The sequence below is a fragment of the Cuculus canorus genome, chromosome 15, assembly GCF_017976375.1.
Source record: "Cuculus canorus isolate bCucCan1 chromosome 15, bCucCan1.pri, whole genome shotgun sequence".
In the NCBI taxonomy this organism is placed as follows: Eukaryota; Metazoa; Chordata; class Aves; order Cuculiformes; family Cuculidae; genus Cuculus; species Cuculus canorus.
Genome location: NC_071415.1, coordinates 13447896 through 13471158, shown reverse-complemented (window position 1 = coordinate 13471158; position 23263 = coordinate 13447896). Strand labels below are relative to the sequence as shown.

Below are 23263 nucleotides of genomic sequence, written 5' to 3'. Positions count from 1 at the left end.
GCAATCTATGCATGTTGTTTACAGGGTTATATATCAGCCTAGGTATGCGTGGACAGTGATAGAATAGTTCTTCTGGGCATGCATACAATGAATAATAGAGAACACAGTTCTGTTGGTGTGGGGTGTACACACCACCGAACTCACTAGGGAATAAATAGATATTTTTCAGCCCTCTTAAATGAAAAGCCTTTAATGTGATCTTAAAATAACATCATATTTGCTAGAGACATTGTATCCTCAGACAGTTATTAGACTTTAACAATATCTTTAATAGTATTTTCTAAGGAAAATAACGGGTATATTCTTTAATCTTTGTACAAATCTCTGCCTTATCTTTTTTGAGGTGGCAGCATTATAAGTACTCGCTGTTCTGAAACCTATGAGACGAAAACAGCTTTGATTAGCCTCTTTGGAATTCCTCTGTGGTACTTCTCTCAGTCTCCAAGAGTGGTGATTCAGGTAATTAAAGTGCAAGTAAACAAATTCAGCAATGTTATTCTGTGTTGGGTGGTTTGGATTGTTTTTTGGATGATGGCTGTTTCTGCCAGTAATATACTGGGGAGACATGAATACCTTAAACTATGTTCCCAAGAGTGGGTTTCTCTTCAAGTCCTACCCTAGCAAAATCAAGACCCTTGTAGGAGGTGGAGTGGTGCATTGCAGTTCTGCAGAGTGTGAGCACTGGGAGGGTTCATGTTGAGAAGTAACAAGGTGGATCTTCAAAACACTGGTAGTTGAGGAGGCCGTGCTCTCTTCCTGAAGAGTTCTACCAAATAGAGTGTATCCTGCTGCCTTACTTACTACTTAAGGCTGTCCCTAATAATTCAGAATTTATTACAATTCTTTATTACAAAAAAAATAATCATTACTTAATACTTATGGTGGTTATCTTCTTTTTGTGTCCCATTCTATTCTCTCTCCTTTTTCCTTTCTAGCCGGACATGTATCCAGGAAACTGTTGGGCTTTCAAAGGATCAGAGGGGTATCTTGTAATTAGACTTTCAATGAAGATCTATCCAACTGCCTTTACAGTGGAACACATACCAAAAGCGCTTTCACTGACAGGAAATATCACCAGTGCCCCTAAGAATTTTTCAGTATATGTAAGTCTGTCTTTGAACTTAAGCTGAAGTTTGTATGCAAAAAAGGGTATTTTGTTACCTGTCTTGGAAAACAATGACTTAAGAGAGGACAACTAGGAAGATAAACTGTTTCAGTCAATGCTCTTAAAATTGCTAATATTTTTAATGAGCTTTGAGATTAGACGTAAGAAGTAGCACAACTAATTTTGACAGAGCTGTTTCATTTCTTTTGCTTTGTCTACTAGCAAACATTTTGGAAAGAATTATAGTGTTTAATTTGGTATAGTTCTTTAATACACTTTAGTTGTTCCATCCTTCTTCCACTCCCTCTTCACAGAATTTTGGCTTTTCCTTTTATTTATGATATGCCTTATATCTTTTTTAAATTGGTTTTAACGCACTGCAGTTGCGTAGGCATGATGGCAGAACCAGTATAGTTGTAGTATCTATCTGAAAACTGTTTCTCTAGTTCTGTCTAGCTCTTTTAAAGGCTTAAGCAGTCATCTGCAAGCATCTGAATTCTTGACTTCAGTCTTGTTTATAACCTTGACGTTTTCCCATTGTTTGTCCTGAGCAGTTTATATTATACAGTGTGATAGTGGCTTTGCCGTGGAAATTCAGGGGTTTGACCATGAAAACATACAAGCACAGCACAACTATTTGCATTGCAGGAAACTCAAATTCAGAGCTGTGCCTGAACAAACATTTAAGTTACATGAAAAACATTCTGATCCTGTTTTGATAGCCTTCTGAATGCTGTCTGTTGATACTCAGTTATATGTAGGCATGCTTCTGGTTTTGGTTTGCTTTCAAATTTGATGGAAGGAGAAATTTTGTCCTGTTGTTACAGGGTCTAGATGACGAATATCAAAAAGACGGCAAGCTTCTAGGACAGTATGTCTATGATCAAGAGGGAGAATCACTGCAGATGTTTCCAGTGATGGTAAGTCTGGATGATAAAATTTAGGGTGTTAGAAGAAAGATACAAGGATTTTCTGTGGTAGTGCACAATGAGCAGTGAAGGAAAAAGGGCTTATTATCTGGGTGCTGTAAAAACTGAGGCAGAAAATATCTGCCTGTCTGCCTCCAAACCTATGGTCCAAATATATTAGGGGGGAGGAAAGGTTTGTGCTGTCTGGACACAAATACTATGAAGGTGCTAACTTTGAAGAGTCTGCTTCATGCTGCTTCTGACTCCCTTCACAAATAAGTAGCTGTAATGCAAGGAAGATCCTGGCAGAAAGTTCCCAAGGTGTCACTTAACTACCAACGTTTGTTAGTAACTGCTGGAATCTAAGAAAGCGACTTCAGCTGCACCAGATATACTAAAAATCTAACTCTGGTTTGTGTTTGCTTTTTCCTTTCCCAGGAGAAAGATGAAAATGCATTCCAAATAGTGGAGCTGAGAATTCTTTCCAACTGGGGACATGCAGAATATACATGCCTTTATCGGTTCAGAGTGCATGGGAAACCTGCCAAATAAACTACACTACAGCTTGGGTTGTCTGTTGTACATTTTATTCTCAATTTGTATATACCGGAAAGCCTAGAACACTGGAATCTTTAAAGGACGAGGATGCAGGATATATACTGCAGAACTATTGATCCTCTGATAAAGGCAGAAGACTGTCAACAGAACTGTATAAAACCAATTTTTATTTGCCCTAATGCTCAGCTTGTAATTGCCAGTTAGCTTTATATTTTTGTGTCCATGCTGAGAGAAATAATGCATGCAAACTGCTCTGTTTCATAAAGCCCAGCTGGCAAACAGGTGACTCCTATTTTATTACAAATGAATGTATAGGTTTTTTAAAAAGAATAAACCACACTTTCTGCAACTAGGAATCTGTTTTTTTAATCCAGGACTGAACTGCATACTTCTGTTAGCTTGGCACCATGAACCAAAACCGTGGTACATCTTAGACACTGACTGTGGCTGGAGGCATCCTTCAGCTGACCCTTGGTTTTGACCTTTTTGGTGGATCCACAAGGGCTTCTTTGATACACATTGAGTTTAATCAATAAATTAATATTACTGTCAGGGAAAGTTAACACAACCAAAACTAGTTTAAACACCAGCTTTACTGTAATTTATGGCCATGAATTGCTTTAAAAGTCAGGGATAACTTTCAGTAACTGAAGTTATATTAAAGGTTTTTACCATAGCAACTTGGCCAGTTTGTTGTTCTTTAGTGTTAATTCCAAGTTGACCTTGAGGTACTGAGCAAATGGATCAGAGCTGATAAGCCTGCTAAATTGCTTAGTAAACATTAAGATTGTTTAATTGCTGTATACTAATTTGTCAAAAGCGATCTCTTGGGACATTAATTCCTTAGGCTGGTTCATCGTTACACTCAGTAAATGTTGTATGGTGAGAATGCATTTACCAGAGGACTTCTGCTCAGTCCTGCCGTGTTGTATACAGGCAATCTTTAGATCATCCCCAGAAACTTCTAGTCAGGTGTAAGATGATGCACTCAGAAACATTTCCACGTAGAATGAGGTAAAACCAGTTGGTGCCCCTTTAGGGACTGCTGCTTTGAGCAGCCCTTTCAGAAAAAGATTCCTGAAATGTATGCACAATTTTTATCTTGCTGTTGTAATGCATTTTATAGCTACACCAGGGACTGCCAACTGATGTTCTGAGCAGAGCTATGTATGTTGCACAACAGTCCTCGAATGTTTTAAAAAACATCTCCATGTGAAGAGCTCCTTTTCACTTCCAGAAATGGAACCCATAGCCTACGCAGCTGACGGAGCTGGATCACACATGTACAGATGTTTTCCTCTTCTAGGTTAACTATTTAAAGTTAGAATTATCCTGTATAAATTGAAATTAAGTAGCTGGGTGGGAATATTTTGAATAACACTAATTTATTTTTTAAAAAAAAGCAAGATAGGACTTTGTGCAATGTATTTTTGTAAATGCTTTTCAAGGTGTCTGTTCTTTGCTGCCTCCAAACGGATGAGATGCTATTGAAATGTTTAAATAAAGAGTTTTAATTTTTTTTTTCGAAAGCGCATGTACTATTTGAAACGAGAAATAAAGCTTCTTTTCTCTATTTACGATCACCTGCTTACATAACTGAGGCTATCAGAGCCTGCCACGTGAAACCCCCCTCCCTGCCTGTTCCCACAGCGGTAGGCAGGACAGGTTTTCCTGAATTCCTGCCGCTGGGAAGGCCTAAGCCCCCCCGGCTCGAGTTGGCAGATGGTTTTCAGCTGTTGGCTGGTTGGGGGGGGGGGTTTGTTCTTCAAGCCCCGTTTTCCCACGGTGCCACAGCGCTTCCCCCTCGCTTCTCCCCGTTCTGCCGGTGCCCGGGGTGCAGGACTCCACCCCGGCCGCGGCCCAAGGCTGCCGGGGTTCCCGTCGCCCCGGTTTCGGCCCCGCCCGCGCCGCTCCTGTTTACACACACCACCCCGGGCACGGGCAGAGCCTGCCGGCCGCGCCCTGTGACGTCACCGCGCAGCCGCGCCCCTTGAGCCTCGCCGGCCGCCGTCGGAAGGGCGGAAGTTGGGCAGTGAGGTTCGCCGCGCTCTGCGACTGCGCTGGACCCGCCCTCTCCCCCTCCCCCCCCCCGCGTTGATGGCGGCCGCGATTATGGCGGCGGCGGAGCAGGAGGCCGCGAAGGGCAGCGGCAGGAACCGCGGCGGCGTGCAGCGCGTGGAGGGCAAGCTGCGCGCCAGCGTCGAGAAGGGCGATTACTACGAGGCGCACCAGATGTACCGGACGCTCTTCTTCAGGTAGGGCCCGGCCCGCCGCCCTGCCCCTCCCCCGCCCGGCCTTCCAGAGCCTTCCCCGCGCCCCGCCCCGCGCCCGCCCCGCATCGGCGGCCGCTCCTGCCCGTTCCCGAGGCCCGCGCCCGCGTTGGACCGCGAGTGGGGCGGATCGCGGGGCGCCACGGCCCGGCCGGCGTGGGAGCCGCCGAACCCCGCGGCGGGGCTGCCCCCCGGCCCCCCCTTGGGCCTTTCACTCTGTCCCCCACGACCTGTGGAGGCCGAGCGGGGCCCCCATGTGCGTCCCCGGGCTCCGTCCCCCCGAGGGCCCCCCGGGCTCCGTCCGCCCGAGCAGGCGCTGCTGTAGCCGCCCCCGGCGCTCAGCCCGGCCGCGGCGCGGGGTCAGGGCTCTGAGGGCTGGGCTGGTGATGGCTCAGGCGCGGGTCGGGGTCAGAGTCACCGCCGGGACCGCTTTAGGGAAGGGGCAGCTCTGGGAGGGCGAGGGTCACCTCCTCGGGGGAGTTTTATTAGGTTCGATTCGGGATGGCTTAGCGTTTGTGTAGGTGACAGTGACTGGAGAGCAGGCCTGGGCGTGTTTTTTAGAAATATCCCTACAACCTGCTGTGTAACGAGTAACTTACTTTTATTGCAAACGTTTTTAGTTTTTTTGTGTTACACCGTAACTTGCGGTGGACACCATCTTTCTCATCAAAACTTAAAACGTAACCCATGCTTTCACGGGCACAGAACAAAGTATCTTTCTAGGGGCTTCCTCGGTTGGTCCCAGCTTTGTTTATTTGTGGTTCTGCTAGGGAGGATAGGTGGGAAAACTTGTTCTAAGTCTTGGGAGCTCCCTTGGGTGTCACCTGTCCTTAGGCCTCGTTTAAGTTACAGTGGGAACAGGGTTGTGGGTATCCACGGAAAAATAGCAGTAGAGTACTGGAGAAGAGTGTTCCTCGTGCATAGTCTTGCTGCTGCTGCCGGTGCTTGTTAAACAGCTTTACACTGTGTTCCAAGCACTATTAAACTAAAGCAGTTGTGTTGTGCTGTAGTCATCTGATGGGATCAGTGAGGGCACCGTCTAGGCTTTAAGTCTTAAATTGTATTTGAGAATAAATCTAAATTTAAGACAAAGCATAGCCTATTTTATAGTAAGGATTATGTGATGTGATGGCTGCGGTGGCGAAAGACAACTTGGCTCAGCAGGTCACTTCTCCTCCAGTCTTCTCAGTGTATTAAGTCACATACTTTGCTTAAGCCTCACTGAATTAATTTGGAATCAAAGAGCCTGCCTTTTCCATTTTAAATGCAAGCGAAAAGAGGTGCTCAATTAATGAAAAAGTGACATTTGCATAGCTAGGAAGAGGGTTTTCTTCAAGGCAAAAAGATGTAAGATAACTGTGAAATGTGTTTGGAAAGTCACTGAGGCCAAAAAGGAGTCCTGGAGAGTCTTTTATGTCCTTGGTATGTTATACATCAACAGTTTCCCAGAGACACATTCGAGTGGATTGAGATGATCTCAGCTCTAGAATTGTAATTGGGATAGCCAGTGCTTACTTGTTATTAACACCACCGTCCTGTAAAACATGAATCTGCTCTGTCATGAGGTACATGTTAAACTTGAAATCCTGACTCAGGGTTTCAGAAGTCATCAACTGAGCTGTGTTTGAGGGTGGAGGAGGGGAAGAAGTGGAGGAGGAAAAATTACCATAAGCCTGCCTCCTGTAGACTTCTTATCCTTCCCTGTGATCCAGGGAGCAGGTGGAAAACTGCTGTTCCTGCCTGACCCTGAGCAGTGATTCTGGTGCTCTTGCGAACAGGTGTGCTTGTGCTAGTGTTGTTAGGATACAGGGGGGCTGGATTGAGCTCTTCTCTGTTTATACTTGGTGATTGAGTCAAACTTAGAAGTTAAACATCACTGTTACTTTATTTCTGTTTTCCTCATGCTTGGAGGTACTTTTTCTGGTATTAATGATGGGTTCCAGAATTTCTCCTTCTAAATGCGATTTAGGTCAATGTAATGAATATTTATTTTTATTTTAAAAAAACAGTTTTAACAAAAGTGCTTGAAAAAAAACCACAACTCTTTTAAAGGTATTTTATATTGTAAAGCTGTTTTCAGCATCTTTTAGTATCTGCTATAATAATTCCAGATTAGAAGCTCCCAAATTAGGAGTTTAGAAGTCTACTGGAAGCAGAATTTGTGGATCCACTCTGAGATTTGCAGTTGAACGCCTAGAAGGAAACCTAGATCCAAAGCCAAGTCTAAAAGTGTTGGAGCTGCCACCCCGTTTGACTGATGTATGGAGTATTTGCTATGGTGCTTGCCAGTCTGAATTGTTGGGGATACTTATTAAAAAAGAAAAAAACAAAAAAACCCCACTGTTTTGGATTAAAGACCTTGGGACTTTTTGGAAGACTGTGGGCAGGATGGGAAGACTGTAGCTCCTCCCATGCTTGTTGTCTGATCTGATTTTACCAGTAGGACCTGTCCCTGGGACTGCCACGTGTGATGGGAATCTCACCTGCAGCACAAGAGCTTTTGGGATCCGCTGTTGCTCATTTTCCCTGTGGTTACTGTGACCCCTCCCCTGCCCATACTGTCCCACCATCACTGCGACTGTCTCCCAGAGCCACCGACCCCTCTCTGTTAGCGTGCGGGGATGCTCGTGCATCGGGTGTCCTTGCAGCCGCAGGAGAAGAGAGTCTGCCCTGACTGCTGAGAACAGAGAGGGGTGAAATGGGGGCACAGCACGACCGCAAGTTGTACAGGACAAAATGAATATTGCAGACACTAAAGCAGCTTATCTTTTTGATATGAGTAAATTGGCTGCTGTTATTAACTACTCAGAAAACAGATTCTTTGAGAAGCAGTTAAGAGAAATGGAAATTGGGAACTGTACCTAGTTGTACCCAGTGCCACGCCTTAAGTGGGAATGCGGTGTTTGTGACTATCCGAGACCTTTGGTTACTGATAGTGGTGATGTGCATGGTGCAGTCACAGCACCATGGTAAGATGCTCCTGCTCTTGACGTAACCAGTGGGAACAAGTTCTTCTATTCTTTGTTTCATGGTTAACTCTTAAGTGAGGAAGATGCAAGCTGCAGCAGGTGTGTTTTGAAGCATTGTATTTGAGAGACCAGACTTGTTTATTTTATGAATTGGTGACTTTGTATAGTCCAGCATGGTGTATCTTGCTGGCTGCGCTTGTCTTGCAAGAGTCCACCAGAGACAAGCTGCATTGGTTTAGCAGAGGGCTGATGTCCCCTGTCAGAATGCACTAATAGTCAGAGAGACTTACACCAGGAAAGGAGACATGGGTGAGGAGAGAGCTGGAGTCACTTGGGTGGTGCTCGGTGTGCAAGCTGCCCAGAGTGTATTCCAAAACCTGTCTCATTGTGATGGCTTTGGGTTTGGTAAAATCTGATGTGACAGTCTGAGTGGTGTAGTTCAGTGCATTGGCATCTTTTACTCAGGTGAACTCCTGGGATTGTTTTCTTTTCCTCAGCCCATATCAGATTTCAAGCTTTGAGTTTTCCTTCTTATACTCTTTGCTTGTTTTCCATCAAGTCTGGAGCAGAAACAGATTGTAGTTTGCAGTTAAAGTTACATCATTAATGAAACTAACCTGATTTAAAAATAAATCCCTTATTGCCTTAATTTAAATTTTATTGCTCTTTAATCCTTTAAGTGGGAGTAACTTTAAGCATACGCAGCTTGATTAGTGGTAATCTTTATCAAGGCTTTGGTATTGTTTTCAGGTATATGTCACAAGGAAAACATGCAGAAGCACGAGAACTCATGTATTCAGGGGCTTTGCTGTTCTTCAGTCATAATCAGGTGAGTTGCTGGGTTTGTGTGTGTGGTTTGCAAGGTGGTTATTGTTCCAAGATTTTGAGGGGCAAATGGTGAATTCTGGATGGTAAATGTTTGGGGTAGTTGCTTTGTAATCTTTTGTTCTGTCTCTTTGTTGAGCCTTTCTCCACAAAGGACTATGCCAAACTGGAGCATAAAGCAGAACTGTTTGTGAGCATTCAAACAACAATTGTAACGACTTGTTTTGCTTAAGTATCAAACCTGCCTCTGACAAAGTTCTAGTTGATGTTTTCTTTTGTGTACTGATCTATTCACCATTACCAGTATGTGTCTGTTTTGTAGCAAAACAGTGCTGCTGATCTGTCCATGCTGGTTTTGGAGTCTTTGGAGAAATCGGATGCAAAAGTAGCAGAAGACCTTTTAGGTGAGGTGACCATGGCTCTCGATTCAGTGGTGTTTAGACGTGCTTTCACTTCACAGTGACTATTGTTAACAATCTTGAAACCTGAAATCCTTTTGCATGCCTTCCCATATTGCTAAGGATTACCTTCATCATAGGAATGGACTGTGAGAAAACTTTCATTAGAGAATAATAGAGTTCAGATAATTTTGTGGGCATGCTTAGGACAAACATTGCTATCTTGTGGCATTGACCTTTCATCGATACAGCAGTAATGTGTTGTGTGCACAGTCGCTGATGTCCCCAGGGCTTCGTTGAGTTGTGGTTTCCCACTCTAACAGTGTGTAGCATGCACGTTATTTGTGATTCAGCTGTTCACAAGGAAATTTTCATGTCTGACAGAAATTTGGTAAGCAGACAATTCAGGGAGACCTTCTTTGGAGCTGTATGGCCAGACTGTTGCTGCAGCATGGGCGAACCGCTCCCATAACAGCCTATGGCTTGAGACAGTCAGACAGAGTCTGTTCTGTGTTTGCTTAGATCAGCTCTGACATCTTGCATCCCGTCTGTGACTTCTGGTGGTGCTTTTCTGAACTACATCCCTCTGTCTCTCACAGCTTCCCTGTGAATGGAAAGCAGTCCCACAACCTGCAGTCTTTATTCTGCTTTGGAACTGCATGGTTCTCTGGGATATACTGCCCCACCCCATGAGGCAGGGAAGCTGTCACCAGCTGGCTGTGAGGCACAGCGTTTGGCTGAGCGGGATCCTATGAATGTTGCTGTCTGGTAGATGCAGAGATTGATTCAATGTATGAGAAATGGCTCAAGTTCAAAGTCACTCTCTTGTAAGGTATCTTATGAAGGCCGTTAAGGGAGCTTAGAAACACAATGGCAGTGTAACTTAGGTGCCTTGTCTTAAAGAAGCACTGGAATCAGCGGGTCATCCTGTTTCTATTAACACTAAATATATGTCAATCTTATTGCTTCTAGAAAACTTGGCTAAATTGTTTAGTCTAATGGATCCAAATTCTCCAGAAAGAGTGGCTTTTGTATCCAGAGCACTAAAATGGTCTAGCGGGGGATCAGGAAAGCTTGGACATCCAAAACTACACCAGTTACTAGCTATTACCCTGTGGAAAGGTAAGAAAAAACAACTTACTCTTCTGTGTTTTGTTTTGAAAATGCGGGAAGTATGATATTATAAGGGATCTACTCTGGAAATAATCTAAAGAAGCTGAGAAGGAAATAATTGATTTCTGCTATTACTTGATTTTTGCAATAACATCAGCTTAACGTTACTAACAAAAGAAACCCACTTAGGGATATACCTCTATATTAGTGCAAAACCCAAAACACAGCTGCTGTGAAGCTCTCTAGAAACAGAAGGTTGACCCTTTAGACATGGAGGTAGTTTCATGAGTCATTAGAAGGAAAATTTGGAGGGAGCAAAGCTGTTCTATTGTTTTGTTTTAAAATCCACAGTAAACATGAGAAAGATTGAAATATATCACCTAGCATCCCAAACAGTCTTTGGATCTGTAATTTGGTACTTTTTGAGATGTTGACCAACATGCTTATTCCAAAATTAATGCTGTCGCCTTTGGTTTATTTGGGATTTTATCACTTGTAATGGGATGCAAGATAAAATTGCACTAAATAATTACTTCAATTTTGAGTGATAGTCACTAAAGTCGTATGTTCAAAACATACAGAGGTGATTGAGAACAGTTGAATAAGTGCCATCTCTTCTGTGGTTTCTCATGAATTAATAACTGCAAGATGATTGCTTGCTTGTTTTAATTTTTTCAGTAGCTGCAAAGTGATGATAGTGGTTTCATATAGCAATCCTGACCTGGTCAACATTCCAGCTCATTGCCACGTGCAATTCCATGGCTGTTCTCGTGGGACTTTAAATTAGCTCAATGGCTGCTGCCAACCAGAAAGGGCGGTTGTTCCTCAGAGCATTTAAGTTAGAAGCTGAGGTACAATCAGGATAAGAAATGGTTGTATTCTGAAAGAAAGATTCTCATTTTGTAGCTGTCTGCTCAGCATTGTTGTGAAGAGCAAAATGCTTGCATTTTCTTAAGACTGTGGTTTTTGAGAGTTTCATTAGAAAAAGCTCAGGTTTTTAAAACAATGCCCATAAATCCCAAAGAACAGCAGCTTTCCAGTTTTGATTTGTCATTGCAGTCATTTTGCATGATGGTTTGCTTCAAGTTAAGCTCTAACAAATCATTGTCATTTCTTACACCTTTTTTTCTGTGTAATCGCTGTTCCGTTCAGCATATGGGAGCACTTTTAATTTTGATTGCGAGAGTGGGCTAAGCTAAAAATAGGAAATGCCTTCTTTCTGTGCAGTTAGAAAGAAGGACGTTGAAGGTGCTGTTTGGTGCATAATCTAATATGGAACTCTGTTGTGCTGACGGCACCGCGTCAACCGTCAGCATACTGTTGGACAAAATGATATGATCATGGCTCAAGCTCTTTGTCCCAATGGTAGCCATGTTGTGTGGTGGCATTGGGTAAACAGTATTTAATAGCAGTTGTTCGGTTGTATTTAGGATAGCATATTTATTATCTTCCATTACAAATTTGAACTTATAAAGGAAAAAGCCCACTCTCTTTTTGCTAATTGTTTATATACCTTGGGTGTAGCTCTTGTTCTACCAGCTGTAGTGTACAAGCCTAACAAATTTGGTTTTATGTTCAGATTTGATGAACTGATTTCTTAAAAGCCATTTTCTTTTTTCCTTTTATAGAGCAAAACTATAGTGAATCTCGGTATCACTTCTTGCACTCCACAGATGGTGAAGGATGTGCAAATATGCTAGTAGAATACTCCTCATCCAGGGGATATCGCAGTGAGGTGGACATGTTTGTAGCACAGGCAGTACTACAGTAGGTGTTAATTTTATTTTTTTTTTACAGTTTTGACACTGTGTTTGAGGCCAATCTAATTTAATCATGATAGCTGTAGGTTAACCATGCATCTTTTTCAAAAGAAAGTGTGAAACTGGCCAGAGCTTCTAAAACTCACTTCGTGTGGTAAAAACAGGAGAAAACCATCTCAAAACTGTGTGTTGGATTGGTCACATTGGGGAGAGAAAAGAGAAATAACATATTAAAGTTGAAACCTGAAATCATGTTAATTGCCTGAAGAATTAATGTAATCTGTTTGACCCTGAAAGCACAATTCTTAGCTTTGTTAACACCACTTTATGTCTAGTTAGGGCTTACCTTGATGTTCTTACCAAGACTAGACCTAAGCAGGCTCTATATTTACCTTTAGCATGGTACTTGCTCTCAGTCTTGTCGTCCTAAGAGACGTCCTGGGTTACCCTGGTCTGTGATCAGCAGTGCAAATAGTTCTTGGTTAGACAGAGTTGCTGGTGGCTTTCATTTACTTTAGGCATTTATTTTTTGTAGGGGATGAGAATGCAAGCTATTATGTGCCTTTGCAGAGCTCATGTACGATTAAGGTTGACAAAGCCAATTTGACTGTGTTTAATCAGCTGATGGCTTTCTTCAGTCAAGGAAAGCAGCTCATGGAGGAGTCTGAGGAGGAGGTGGAGATAGGACTCTGCAGCAGGGAATCAGGAGAGAGTAGGTGTTGGGAGAGAGGGAGGGGGTGAGAGCAAGTCTGTCTGTCTTTTGGCAGCAGTGAGCTGTCATGTCAGATTTGTCCTGCTTTCCATAGCTGGTTGATATAGATTGCAGTGATTTTGAACAGAAAAAAAATCCTTTATGGAAATTCAGTATATGCAGGACTCTTAAATGATTTTATAGAATTTTATTCTGGAGCGTTGGAAATTCTATGGAGAAGTTAAGAGATTATTTTTTTCTGTTATTTATACAGCACTGCCACTACATCCTTTACTGGCCTTTAGCTCAAGTACTGAACTAAATCCTCTTACATAGCAGTTTATATTCTAATGAAAATAATTGCAGCTCCTTGCTCAGCAGTAAGGCAAAAGAGCCCAATGCCCTTGCACATCTGAGGAGACAGGATTGGAGGGCAGCCTGCGACTGAAAACGAGACTGCTTATAACAGCCTTCCCAGAGCTTGCTGACAGCATTTGTCCCAGATAAAGTCTCCGGTTAGGCCTGTGGGACTTGCAGAGATTGCCAGTTAAATTAACTGGACCTGAACAAAGTTTCGATCAGTTTGGAAAATCGATCTGTTAACTGGTGACAAATGGCTTGGGAGCTCAGAGTGTAGCTTTATTATGAGACACTTAGATGTGTGTCAAACTTATTAGTGGTCCTAATGCCGTGTTATTTTGAGGTAGCACTAACAGAATGACAGAGTCTCTGGACACTGACAGATACATAATGAAAGGACATGTATTTAGGATTGGATAGGGCTAGGAGAGAGATCTTTAATTCAGTTTTTACCTTAGCATAGTAAACTCTGGGCCAGTAAATGCAATATCATATTTAATTCGAATTGTGCAGTGGCCTGTCTTTTCACATTTTGGTTTAGTTGATGCCTTCTTTTAGTAACTGTCATGTATACAATGTGCTTGGATCTTGGTTAAACTCATTCTATTAATATTTATTGTCAATTCTCCCTCCCAAGCCACTTATTCCACATTGTATTCTAGTAGTGATTTTTCCCTTCCTTGGTTGATAGCCAAACCGTTACCAAAGGTGTACATCTCTACCTTTGTCATCATTTTAAGCCTGAGATGATTTCTATACACAAGTGAAGTAGAGATTGTTGAGCTTTTGGCTTCTCTTTTCCTTTCTGCATGTAAAACTACTTCTCTGCCTTTTTTCTTAACCTGCCCTATTCTGTTTCCTTTTGCAGATTTCTCTGCTTAAAAAATAAGACAAGTGCATCAGTTGTTTTTACTACGTACACACAGAAACATCCTTCAATAGAAAAGGGTCCACCCTTTGTTCAACCACTGCTAAACTTCATCTGGTTTCTGTTATTAGCAGTTGATGGGTATGTCTGATTTTTCTCATGTTGTTCTTGGTTTCCATTTCAGTAGTTATTGAGATTACATTTTTGGTTTTTTCCTTTCCAGAGGAAAACTAACAGTATTTACAGTATTGTGTGAACAGTATCAGCCTTCACTGAAAAGAGATCCCATGTATAATGAGGTGAGTTACTCATAGTTGTAAACAAGATTTAACCTACAAAATTTGTTAAATAATAGCTGATTGTCTCCTTTGTGACTTGGAGATAGGAGGTATTGATATAGCTTGTGTGGTGTGGCTGCTGCCCATAGTATTTCTAAACAAAGTAGCTGACATTCTTCATCTTGTGCCTTTTCAGTACCTAGATAGAATAGGACAGCTTTTCTTTGGTGTTCCGCCCAAGCAGACATCGTCCTACGGAGGATTGCTAGGTAAGGCTTATACCAATGATTGCTTATAGATATAACAGTCTTTTCAGAGCAGTGGGTTTTATAAAATGGCTGTGCTGGAAAAGGATAATTTTTTTTAACGAATATATTAGTTTTTTCATAGCCTGTAGGAAGTCACTGCTGTAGGATACAACACGAATTGGTTGAATGTGAAATTAATTTGGTGAAGCTAGTAGACTTTTCATCTCTGAGAAGGGGAGAAGCATGTCAATGACACTACTAGTTATTTTTTTCATTATGGTTTAACTTCCAAATATAAAGAAAAATCTTATTTGTGTTAAAGCCTAATTTCTTCAGACTTAAGTGCTGATTTTAAGTCAAGTCTGGGACGTTGGTAGAGACCTAACCAGTCCTGATATAAAATGAATGTTCCCAAAGTGGAAGTTCTGAAATTAATACTGTCCTTCCACAAGAAATTAAAGGGAATGGAGAAATTCAGCCCTCATTTCCTGGCTTTTGAATAAGATGTGGGCAAATTGAACTGGGTTTCAATTTGTTGAACTCCAAGTATTTGTAAAATTGTGTAAAATTGAATGTTTTGTGTGAAGTTGGATGATTTTCTTGAGTACTAAGCTTCTCTGCTTGTAAACCGAATTAAAGCTTTACCTGCAGATGTCAATGCACTCATACTTGAGGTTTGATGAAAAACATGAGCATCAGAGATCCCATACGAAACAGCGTTTCAGCAATTCAAACATCTTTAGATTGAATAAAGCAGGGAGAAGGCAGAAATGCCTTGAAAAAATTCTTTGTAGCATGATGCAGACCATTGCTGGTTTTTGACAGTTTCATGTCTGAAGTATGTCTTTCCTCACTTGGTTGAGTCTTTTCTTTCCTCTCATGCTGCAACTGTAGTACATAAGTACATGACTTTAGTGGGGTTTTTCAAGTGTAGTCTTAGAGAAGAAACAGCTGTATCAAAATACAGCTTTCCGAATCAATATATTCTTAATGGAAACCAGTGTGGGAATACTAATGTCTTGCTGAGACTCTCTTACTTCAAAAAGAAAAGTTTTTTTCATTGTTGAAATCTGCACCCTGGCAGGTTGATAGGAGAATAGTTTAATTTTTCGACATGAGAATGTAAAACTAGGAATATATTTGACTGTCTTGTATTTTATTCTAGGAAATCTTCTGAACAGTCTGATGGGAACTGGAGAAGATGATGACACAGAAGAAGGTCAGGAAGATAGCAGTCCTATCGAGCTCGACTGAATGTTGTTGTCATTGGGTGCCGTGTAAACTTGATGATTTGACCGACTCCAAAGACAGTTCTGGAATTTGAATCCTGCAGTTGTTTCTTGGTGTGCCTAAAAGGGCTCCTCTGGTCTTTTAGAAATGGTTGCTGAAATGTTTATAATGTTTGGTCTATATTATTTATGTAAAAAACGAAAGAAACCAACAAAAAGTAGCCAAATGAACCAATCAGAGCAATTGTTAGCAGGTTTCTGATACAGTGGCTCGTGACTTTGATTAAAATAGTCTTCTGCGTTTCTGATGCAGTGTTCCCTTTTGCACAGTAATTCAGTAAAGCGTAAGTAATATGGGTCTTGTGCTTCACGGTCTACCCAATATCATCTTTGTTACGAGAAAGCCTCCTTGACCTCTGCCACCTCCAAGGACGATCTCGAAAGGCAGGGTGATCAATTGAATAACTTATTTGTGAGGCTGGTGCCAAAAGTCCTGCGAGACGAGCCAAGCAGCATAATTTGAGATGCACATCCAAGAGACATTGATACCAAGAACTCAATTCCACTGCCGTGAGTAAAATGCACGCTATTCATACTGCCTTTCACGCCACTTTAGGTCTGGCTCGGGCTGAGCCCATGCATGTGTTCAGCCGATACTTCCTGAAAAGCACAAGATTGAATTGCTCTTGGAAAACAGGTAATTGGCTCCCCTGTGGATCTCTCTTGCCTAGGTATAAAAATTTGGCTTATGGCTCTACTCCTTTGGAACAGATTCTTTTTCAGTGTAAGTTCACAACCATACATAAAGGTGACGGCATTATAATGAATGAAATGATTTGCCGTGAGCAGCGTATGTGTTTGAACTGCAGCTGTATGTAAAGAAAAGGGATACTGCAGAACTTTTGGTTCTTTATGATATATTTATTTTTCTTGGGTGATTGATTCATTTAACACTTTCCGTAAAAAAGAATAAATCATGGAGTAACTTCAACCCCAGTGGTAGGCATAGCCATTCTACATCTCCTCTTTAAAACAGCACTGCGGATGTCAGTGGTAACAGATGAAATGATGGGGAAACGCTTTATTTTTTCACGATGAAAATAAAAAGGCTTAGATTAATAAACAGCAATCGTGCATGGGGAGGGAGGGATTAATACAAATCTATTGACTGTATGAAAAAAAGAAAAGGCATTGAAAGGAAGACTTTGTGTTAATTGTGAAGTCTCAAATAAACACTTTATACCAGGATGTGCAATATTGCTGCTTTCTAAGGGTTTTGTGAGTAGACTGCTTACTTTCCTTGCTATTTTTTTCCCCTTTTGCATTTCGACGGGTCACCCAGTGCTCTCTCTGAATTAAAGGCAGAGTTTATGTCTGGGGCAGTGGGGACGGCTTTGACTGGCAGCAAGTTCAGGGAAGAACCTGCTACCTGGGATGATGCTGTAGACGTTTAATAAATGATGTGGGATGCTGACAGCAGGTAAGAGCCACATCGCTTCCGAATGCGCCTGTGGGGGGGGGGGGGGGCAGCTGAAGGTGTTATAGGTGTCCAGCAGCAACGGCCCTCCCTGTGTCCCATATACAGGCGGAGCCACGGGCAGCACCGAACCCAGATACAAAATAATGAGTGGTATATACAGAATATGTGTGTGTGTGTATGTACACACACACATAAAGAGCCTTCTGTGTATGTAAGAATGTTTAAAATAATTGTATGACTTATAATTTATAATATTAATTATATTGTTGTTAATTATACACACAAAAAATCTTTATAGATAGCTCTAAACACAACTAACGCAGCCTGTCCTCTCCCTTCTTCTGACATGCCTGGGTTTTTAAGTGTGCATGAGTGACAGCGTGTGTGTAAAGTATATTTATAAATAATTATAACTATATAGTTATGCATATACTTCGGCATGTGGATATATGTTTATATGCAATATATTTCCCTTAAATTTGTAATATATTTATAAATTATATTCTTTATACTGATATAAAAAGTATGCACGTGTCTATAATATATAATTAAATATTTTATAAATTTGCAATTAGAAAAAAACCTCTACCTATGCAGACATGTCTATGAAATACCTTTTAGCTTACGTATTTCTAATGATGGCTGCAGACACACACGTGTTCATATGAACAATATTCAGCTCATACACGCCTAAGGGTATACTATATCTACTACACAGTTCAGAGTTGTGCCTGAATATTCAACAGCGTTCATAGAATTTATTTCTAGATTCCTAAGGAATATTTACCTTCTGTGTGTGTTTGTGCATACGTAAGTATTGGATATAAAAATATATACAATATTATACAATGCACACATACACAAAGAGGCAGAACATGCAGTGTGTTCTATACTATACGTGAATGTGGGTGTGGTGTAGGTGAACTGTTCTTTAGCTGCTACAGACATGTGTCACTGCAGCTTTCCAGGGGGGCAGATGGTTTTGTGGGTGTCCCACACTCCTCAAACTGTCCCCTTCTCGGTTTCACGCGTCGTTTTTACCACCCCGCCCCAGCACGACACGGCCACGTCTCTGGCATAATAATTTATTGGTTCGAATGACATTTAGTACCACAGTTGTCTTACCAGTGACAGAACGAATGCGTACAGCCGATGAGATGCTCTCAGTTACACACACCAACGTAAGGAACGTGTCGGACGGGTCAGTGGCCGGGGCTGGCACTTCAGCAGAGGCTGGGAATTTCATTTTGGGGTAAAAATCCAGCACGTGGTGTGCAGGTCCCAGCCCGCCCGCCCCAACTGCAGGAATTACAGTGCTCAACACAGCGCTGAAACGTCACTTCAAGCAGCTTTTTTTTTTTTCTTTTTTTTTTTTTTTTTTTTCCTGGCAGGAAAAAAAATAATCAAAAAAAGAGAATTTTTTAAGAGAATTATTGGGGGGGAAAAAAGAAAAAAAAAAGAAGTGCAACCACCAGTCTGAAGCAGCACCGTGCCAGGGGCTGGAGGGATGCGCTGGCTGGGCTGGGCTGCGTGGTGCCCATCAGCAACACTGCACCTAAAGCTCAAGCTCCCCCCAACCCTGGGCTCCCGAATCGGGGCAAACCCTTCCGAGCCACAAAAAGGGGACCCGGGGAGCAGGCGTGCAGGGGGGTGGTGACGGTGCATGGGCCCTGACCCCAGAAGCTTCGCTCCCACAACATTGCCTTGTGGCTCAGTGACGCCTTTCCCTCCTGCCCACCCTGGCAACCCTCCTCCCTGCCCTTCGTTAAGCAGATAACGAGGCGGACGATGCTGATTTCTAAGTCCTGTTGATCCTAGCCTGCGTACAGCATCTCCCCCGCTCCCTGGGTGAGGTGATTTACGCCATTGGAAGGCTCAGCCATTTCGCAGTCCCGTTTCAGGTGGTTCAAAGTTAGTGTCACATCCTGCGAGGACATCGCTGCTCAGTGCCCAGGGCTGAGAGAGAAGCAGTGCCCTGGGGCAGCACAGTCCCAGCCTGCAGGGACCAGCTTGTGGGGAAAAGCCCCCCCTGGAGACGCACCACCAAGAGTCTGGGACAGCCCTTCTGGTGGGTGGAGGGGTGAGGGGATCGTGGGGACCACCTGTCCCAGCATCACATCCCATGGAATAGCCACAGAGCCCAGTTTCGGGTTGGATCACCATCATCTCCAACATTTCACTGCCGCCCTTCTTGGTTTCCAACATGATCAAGTGAACGATGAGGGGAAAGGGAAGTAGTAGTATTATTATTGTTATTACTATTATTTTTAACATTTCAAATAAAACCACGTTGTGTTGTAAACAGAAGCTCACTCCTCAGGTCTGCCCAGCCAGTCCCAGCTAAGGTTTATGTTTGAAATGGGCTTCCACTGAAAGAAAAAAACAAAGAAAATAAAGTTGAAAACAGGACAAGCACTGGCAGGTGGCGACAGCTTGGCACAAGCCCGCTCTGCACATGGTCCTTGTCTTGGAGATGCTCCTTGGGGTCCATTATCCTTAGAACAGAGTGACCAAACCTCCTAAGGGATGTCCACCTAACAGCATGGACATCACACTAGAGGTGATGAAGAGGGGAGGACACCATCTTTCTCCTCCCAGTGGGAGCCCCTCTGCTCGTACAAACTTTGCATCCTCCCCCAGGTGGGGAAGGGTTCCCTGGCTCACCCCACACAGGAGGGAGCGATGCCGTTGCATCCCTGACCCTTCTCCCATCCACCCTGTCTTTTAACACACAGGAAAATAGAGAGGCTGAGGCTGTCCTCCAGCCCTCACCAGCAAACACACCTGCGTATTCCTGAGGCAGCATCGGCCGGCTTATAACTTTCTGAAAAGTCGTAATCCACTCCAGCTGGTCGTCCTCCGTCTCGCAGGCAAAAAGGAATTTCCGATCTGGGGTGACGATAGTTATTCCGTGCTGCCAGTGGTTTCCCTGCGTGGATGGTGGGAGCCCTTCCAGGACCTTGTAGCTGTTTTCTTTGCTCCCAATAAAAACTTCCCCTCTAGCAAAGGCATCCTAGGAGACAGCAGAGCAGTCAGGCAGGCAGGACTGCGAAGGGGAGCTCTGCATCCCAGGCAGTACCAGCCGCAACACTGGGTATCCAAAATCCAGATGCAGAAAAATCTGCAGCTGGTGCACAGGGTTTCCAGAGCACTTCTGATGAGTATCTCTGCATAGGGCTACTGCATAGTGGACATCGGGCAAATCCACCCAGCAGTGACCTCTTCCTTCTCCCAACAGCCTGAGCTTCCCTGCTGATTATTACTATTAGTACTACTATTGCAGATAATTCCCAAGATGCAGCCCAAGCACCTTCATCTTACCAGGGGATCTTTGAAATACATGAGCCGTCTGTCATCCATGGTGAACCATCGCTTCTTGAATCCCTCTGTTTGCTGAAGAGTCAAAAGATGCCCAATTACACACCAAAGCAGCACAGCTCTTTGCCTACCAGGCACCACCCAGGAGGATCGAGGCACTCAGAGGAGCGCAGTGGGCTGGGGTTGCTGGGGAGCTCCTGGGCCACCACCAGGCAGCACAGAACGGTCCAGGCAAGCTGCACTAGGTGGGCTCACAGTGAGAAGGGAGATGGAATGATTGGTGTGAAGCAGTTCTGCATTTTTTAACATTTGCTTCCAAGTGGGAGTAGTAAATTCAAAGAATCACGGCTTCAACTTTCCAGCAAGGGCGAGTTTATGCCCCCAGCAGACCTTCTCAACCCCACACAGAACGAGGCTCGTGTTTACAGAGATTACAGAAACATTTCATGTCCTACCTTTGGCCCAGTTTTCTCCATGTACCCTTCCTTCAGGTAGTTTCTAGAAAGCTTTGGCACCAGCTGGGGCGACCGAGGAAGAGAGAAGAGAGAGAACAATGTCAGATGGAGAGCGCTGTGGCATCACCAGGACAGGACTGAGGGATCACTGGAAAGAAAGCCCACACTGAGCCTTGCCCTGGCCCCGAGCCCACCTGATGGCCCTGGCTGAAAGCTTCAGTCCCACTTCTCCAAAGCCCTGAGGAGAGGTGAGAATCACAAAGTATCTTTGAATGCTTCACCAGCAAAGCCAACAGCTTCCAGCAGAAGCTCCTGGGCCAGTTCCCACTTTATCGGTCAGCTCTGGCAATGAATCTCCTCCCCAGACACAGTGGGAGCTCCTCACGCAAGCGTTAAATTTGCCTGTAAACCCCCTTTAACACACCCCGCCTGTGCACTCCCCCTCCTAGCAGATACTGCTGACAGCACTCCCAGAGCCAGGGATATTTTTAATGCTGCTTAGTGAAGACAAGGCAGTAGCTGTGAGATCTTTGCAGATGCCTCTGAAATACTCTCGAAAGATGATGAGTATCACCAAACCCAGGACTCTGCAGCATTCACAGCCCCAGGGTTTGACTCCTGGGACAGGGCTGAGGATGCTTTGCTTAAGCAATTTGCTCACTGCCCTTGGGTCAGAGAGGTTCCACCACAAGGCAGCCTGGAGCTGCGTCCCCAAAGCATCCTTTGGAGACCCTCCCTCCTCAGGACCTGCAGAGACAGCCTAAGCATCTTTAGGGAGGTGTGAGCAATTTATACCTCTCTACTGCATTTAACCTGGCTCCTGTTTGAATTTAATGCCTTTTCATCCCTCTGACAGGGTAAAGGAAGTGTAAATTAGATGCCAATGATGGCAACATCCAGGATGGAGCTACCTCACAGACACAGACCTAGTCTCCACGGAGGTGTCCCCAAGCTCAGCACTATGAGGGGTTGTTCAGTATTTCAAGGTTGTAAATTCAACTTCCCTAAACATAGCACTCCTCTGTTTCCCCCAGAGAATAATTGATGAGAAGGGGATGATGAGCAAAAATATGGTTATGTCCCACTGAAACTGCATGGGATGAATATATAAACCTCACCAACTGCTGAATTACCAGAAACTCTATTAAGGACCGCGAGGTTCTTTGAGGCACTTCGATTTAGATGTGCCAACCAACTTCAAGAGGATATGGAGAGGAAGAGAAACAATCAGGGAAAATACAGGCTGCACAGGGATTGTACTATAGCCAGCTAACGAGGCTGTTCTTATATTCTGTTTTTCTAGTTTTGCCCAGTTTAACTTCTTATCAGAAAACAATTTGAAGTCCCAATGCCTGGGATCACCAGCCATGGGAGCGTTCTTTCTCGTCCTCTCATTCTCCCCAGGGATTAGGATGAGCTGGAGCAGCCGATATTGGTATATAGGTCCAACATAAAGGCTTTGGCTCCAGTGGGTCCTTGGGGTGCTCAGGCAGCTGCGAGACAGAGCCACCCTCCAGCCCAGCCCCAGACCATCACTGGATCCCTCCCAGATAATTAACAGAAAGCAGGTAACACAATTAGATTTCAAAACCTAAGCAGTTAAGGAGTTAACGGACTAAATAACAGCAACAAAAAGTCCAGGAGCCAGTGACGCTACACAGCAACTGCAACACAAAGTACTTACGGTCAGCTTGCAGTAATACATCCTCTGGTATTATATTAGCAAAAAGATAATGCAATTAGCAGCCCTAGCTCCCAGAAAATACAAGGCAGATATTCATAAGACAGTCTGCATTGACCTGCACACCAGAACCCAACCCAGAGGCTGGGAGACAGCACTGACACTCTTTTGTCTTCATCTTTTCTACCTTCCAGCCTTTGTTTCAGCTTTTGATATTATAGAAACAATCCTCAAGAAAGACACGGCTTCTGTAAGCTTGACAGCACTGGAGTTATTCATACGAACGACTCATTTTGGGTGTGAACGTGTGTGCACGCACATGGTTTCCAAGGCAGGATGTTGGTAACAGGTGCTGCACGTGGGCCCTACAGCCCATCACAATAATTTCAGCCCAGTAATCATAAAATGCTCTGAAGGATGGAGCACTCTCCAAGCCTTCCAGCTTGTTAACATGATGCTAAAAACGAGCAAGAGATTAAAAAAAAATAAAAAACCTGCAGGAAAACTCACATCAGCATCGCTGGCTCCAGGGAATGCCACTTGTAAGTAATGAAAACGTGCTGCCCGGATGGCGTTGAACCAATCCACTATTTCCTAAGAAGGAGAAAGAAAAGCATAGTGAGTAACATAGCCTGCACCTAAAATAACATCTGTTCCACTTCTCCCATCGCTTTGTCCCAAGTGACAGAGTGCAGTTTATCAGCAGTCCTAAAAACCCCATAAAATAAAGACATAAAAGAGAGCAGCAA

At 43.5% G+C, this 23263-nt stretch overlaps 3 protein-coding genes across 14 annotated transcripts in view; 2 read left to right on the top strand and 1 right to left on the bottom strand.

Annotated features, from left to right (window-relative positions):
* SUN1 (Sad1 and UNC84 domain containing 1) overlaps window positions 1-2920 on the top strand; it is a 32809-nt gene extending 29889 nt beyond the window's left edge. For all 12 annotated transcript variants that reach the window (XM_054080071.1, XM_054080075.1, XM_054080080.1 and 9 more), the window contains 4 exons: window positions 344-459; window positions 936-1103; window positions 1933-2025; window positions 2452-2920. In XM_054080071.1, coding sequence (XP_053936046.1) covers window positions 344-459; window positions 936-1103; window positions 1933-2025; window positions 2452-2565 — 491 coding nt within the window. In that variant the 3' untranslated portion in view covers window positions 2566-2920. The remainder of the gene's footprint in view (window positions 1-343; window positions 460-935; window positions 1104-1932; window positions 2026-2451) is intronic.
* Window positions 2921-4662: 1742 nt separating this feature from the next.
* On the top strand, window positions 4663-16801 carry GET4 (guided entry of tail-anchored proteins factor 4). The gene is made up of 9 exons (XM_054080439.1): window positions 4663-4826; window positions 8561-8639; window positions 8958-9039; window positions 10006-10155; window positions 11775-11913; window positions 13826-13966; window positions 14049-14124; window positions 14300-14372; window positions 15517-16801. The coding sequence occupies exons 1-9, from the start codon at window positions 4669-4671 to the stop codon at window positions 15603-15605; spliced, it is 987 nt and encodes a 328-aa protein (XP_053936414.1). The 5' UTR covers window positions 4663-4668; the 3' UTR covers window positions 15606-16801.
* The window catches only part of ADAP1 (ArfGAP with dual PH domains 1), a 61686-nt gene continuing 54106 nt past the window's right edge, over window positions 15684-23263 (bottom strand). The window contains exons 7-11 of the mRNA XM_054080438.1: window positions 23025-23108; window positions 20834-20896; window positions 20382-20453; window positions 19845-20073; window positions 15684-19429 (exon numbers count right to left, since the gene is read on the bottom strand). Coding sequence (XP_053936413.1) covers window positions 19401-19429; window positions 19845-20073; window positions 20382-20453; window positions 20834-20896; window positions 23025-23108 — 477 coding nt within the window. The 3' untranslated portion in view covers window positions 15684-19400. The remainder of the gene's footprint in view (window positions 19430-19844; window positions 20074-20381; window positions 20454-20833; window positions 20897-23024; window positions 23109-23263) is intronic.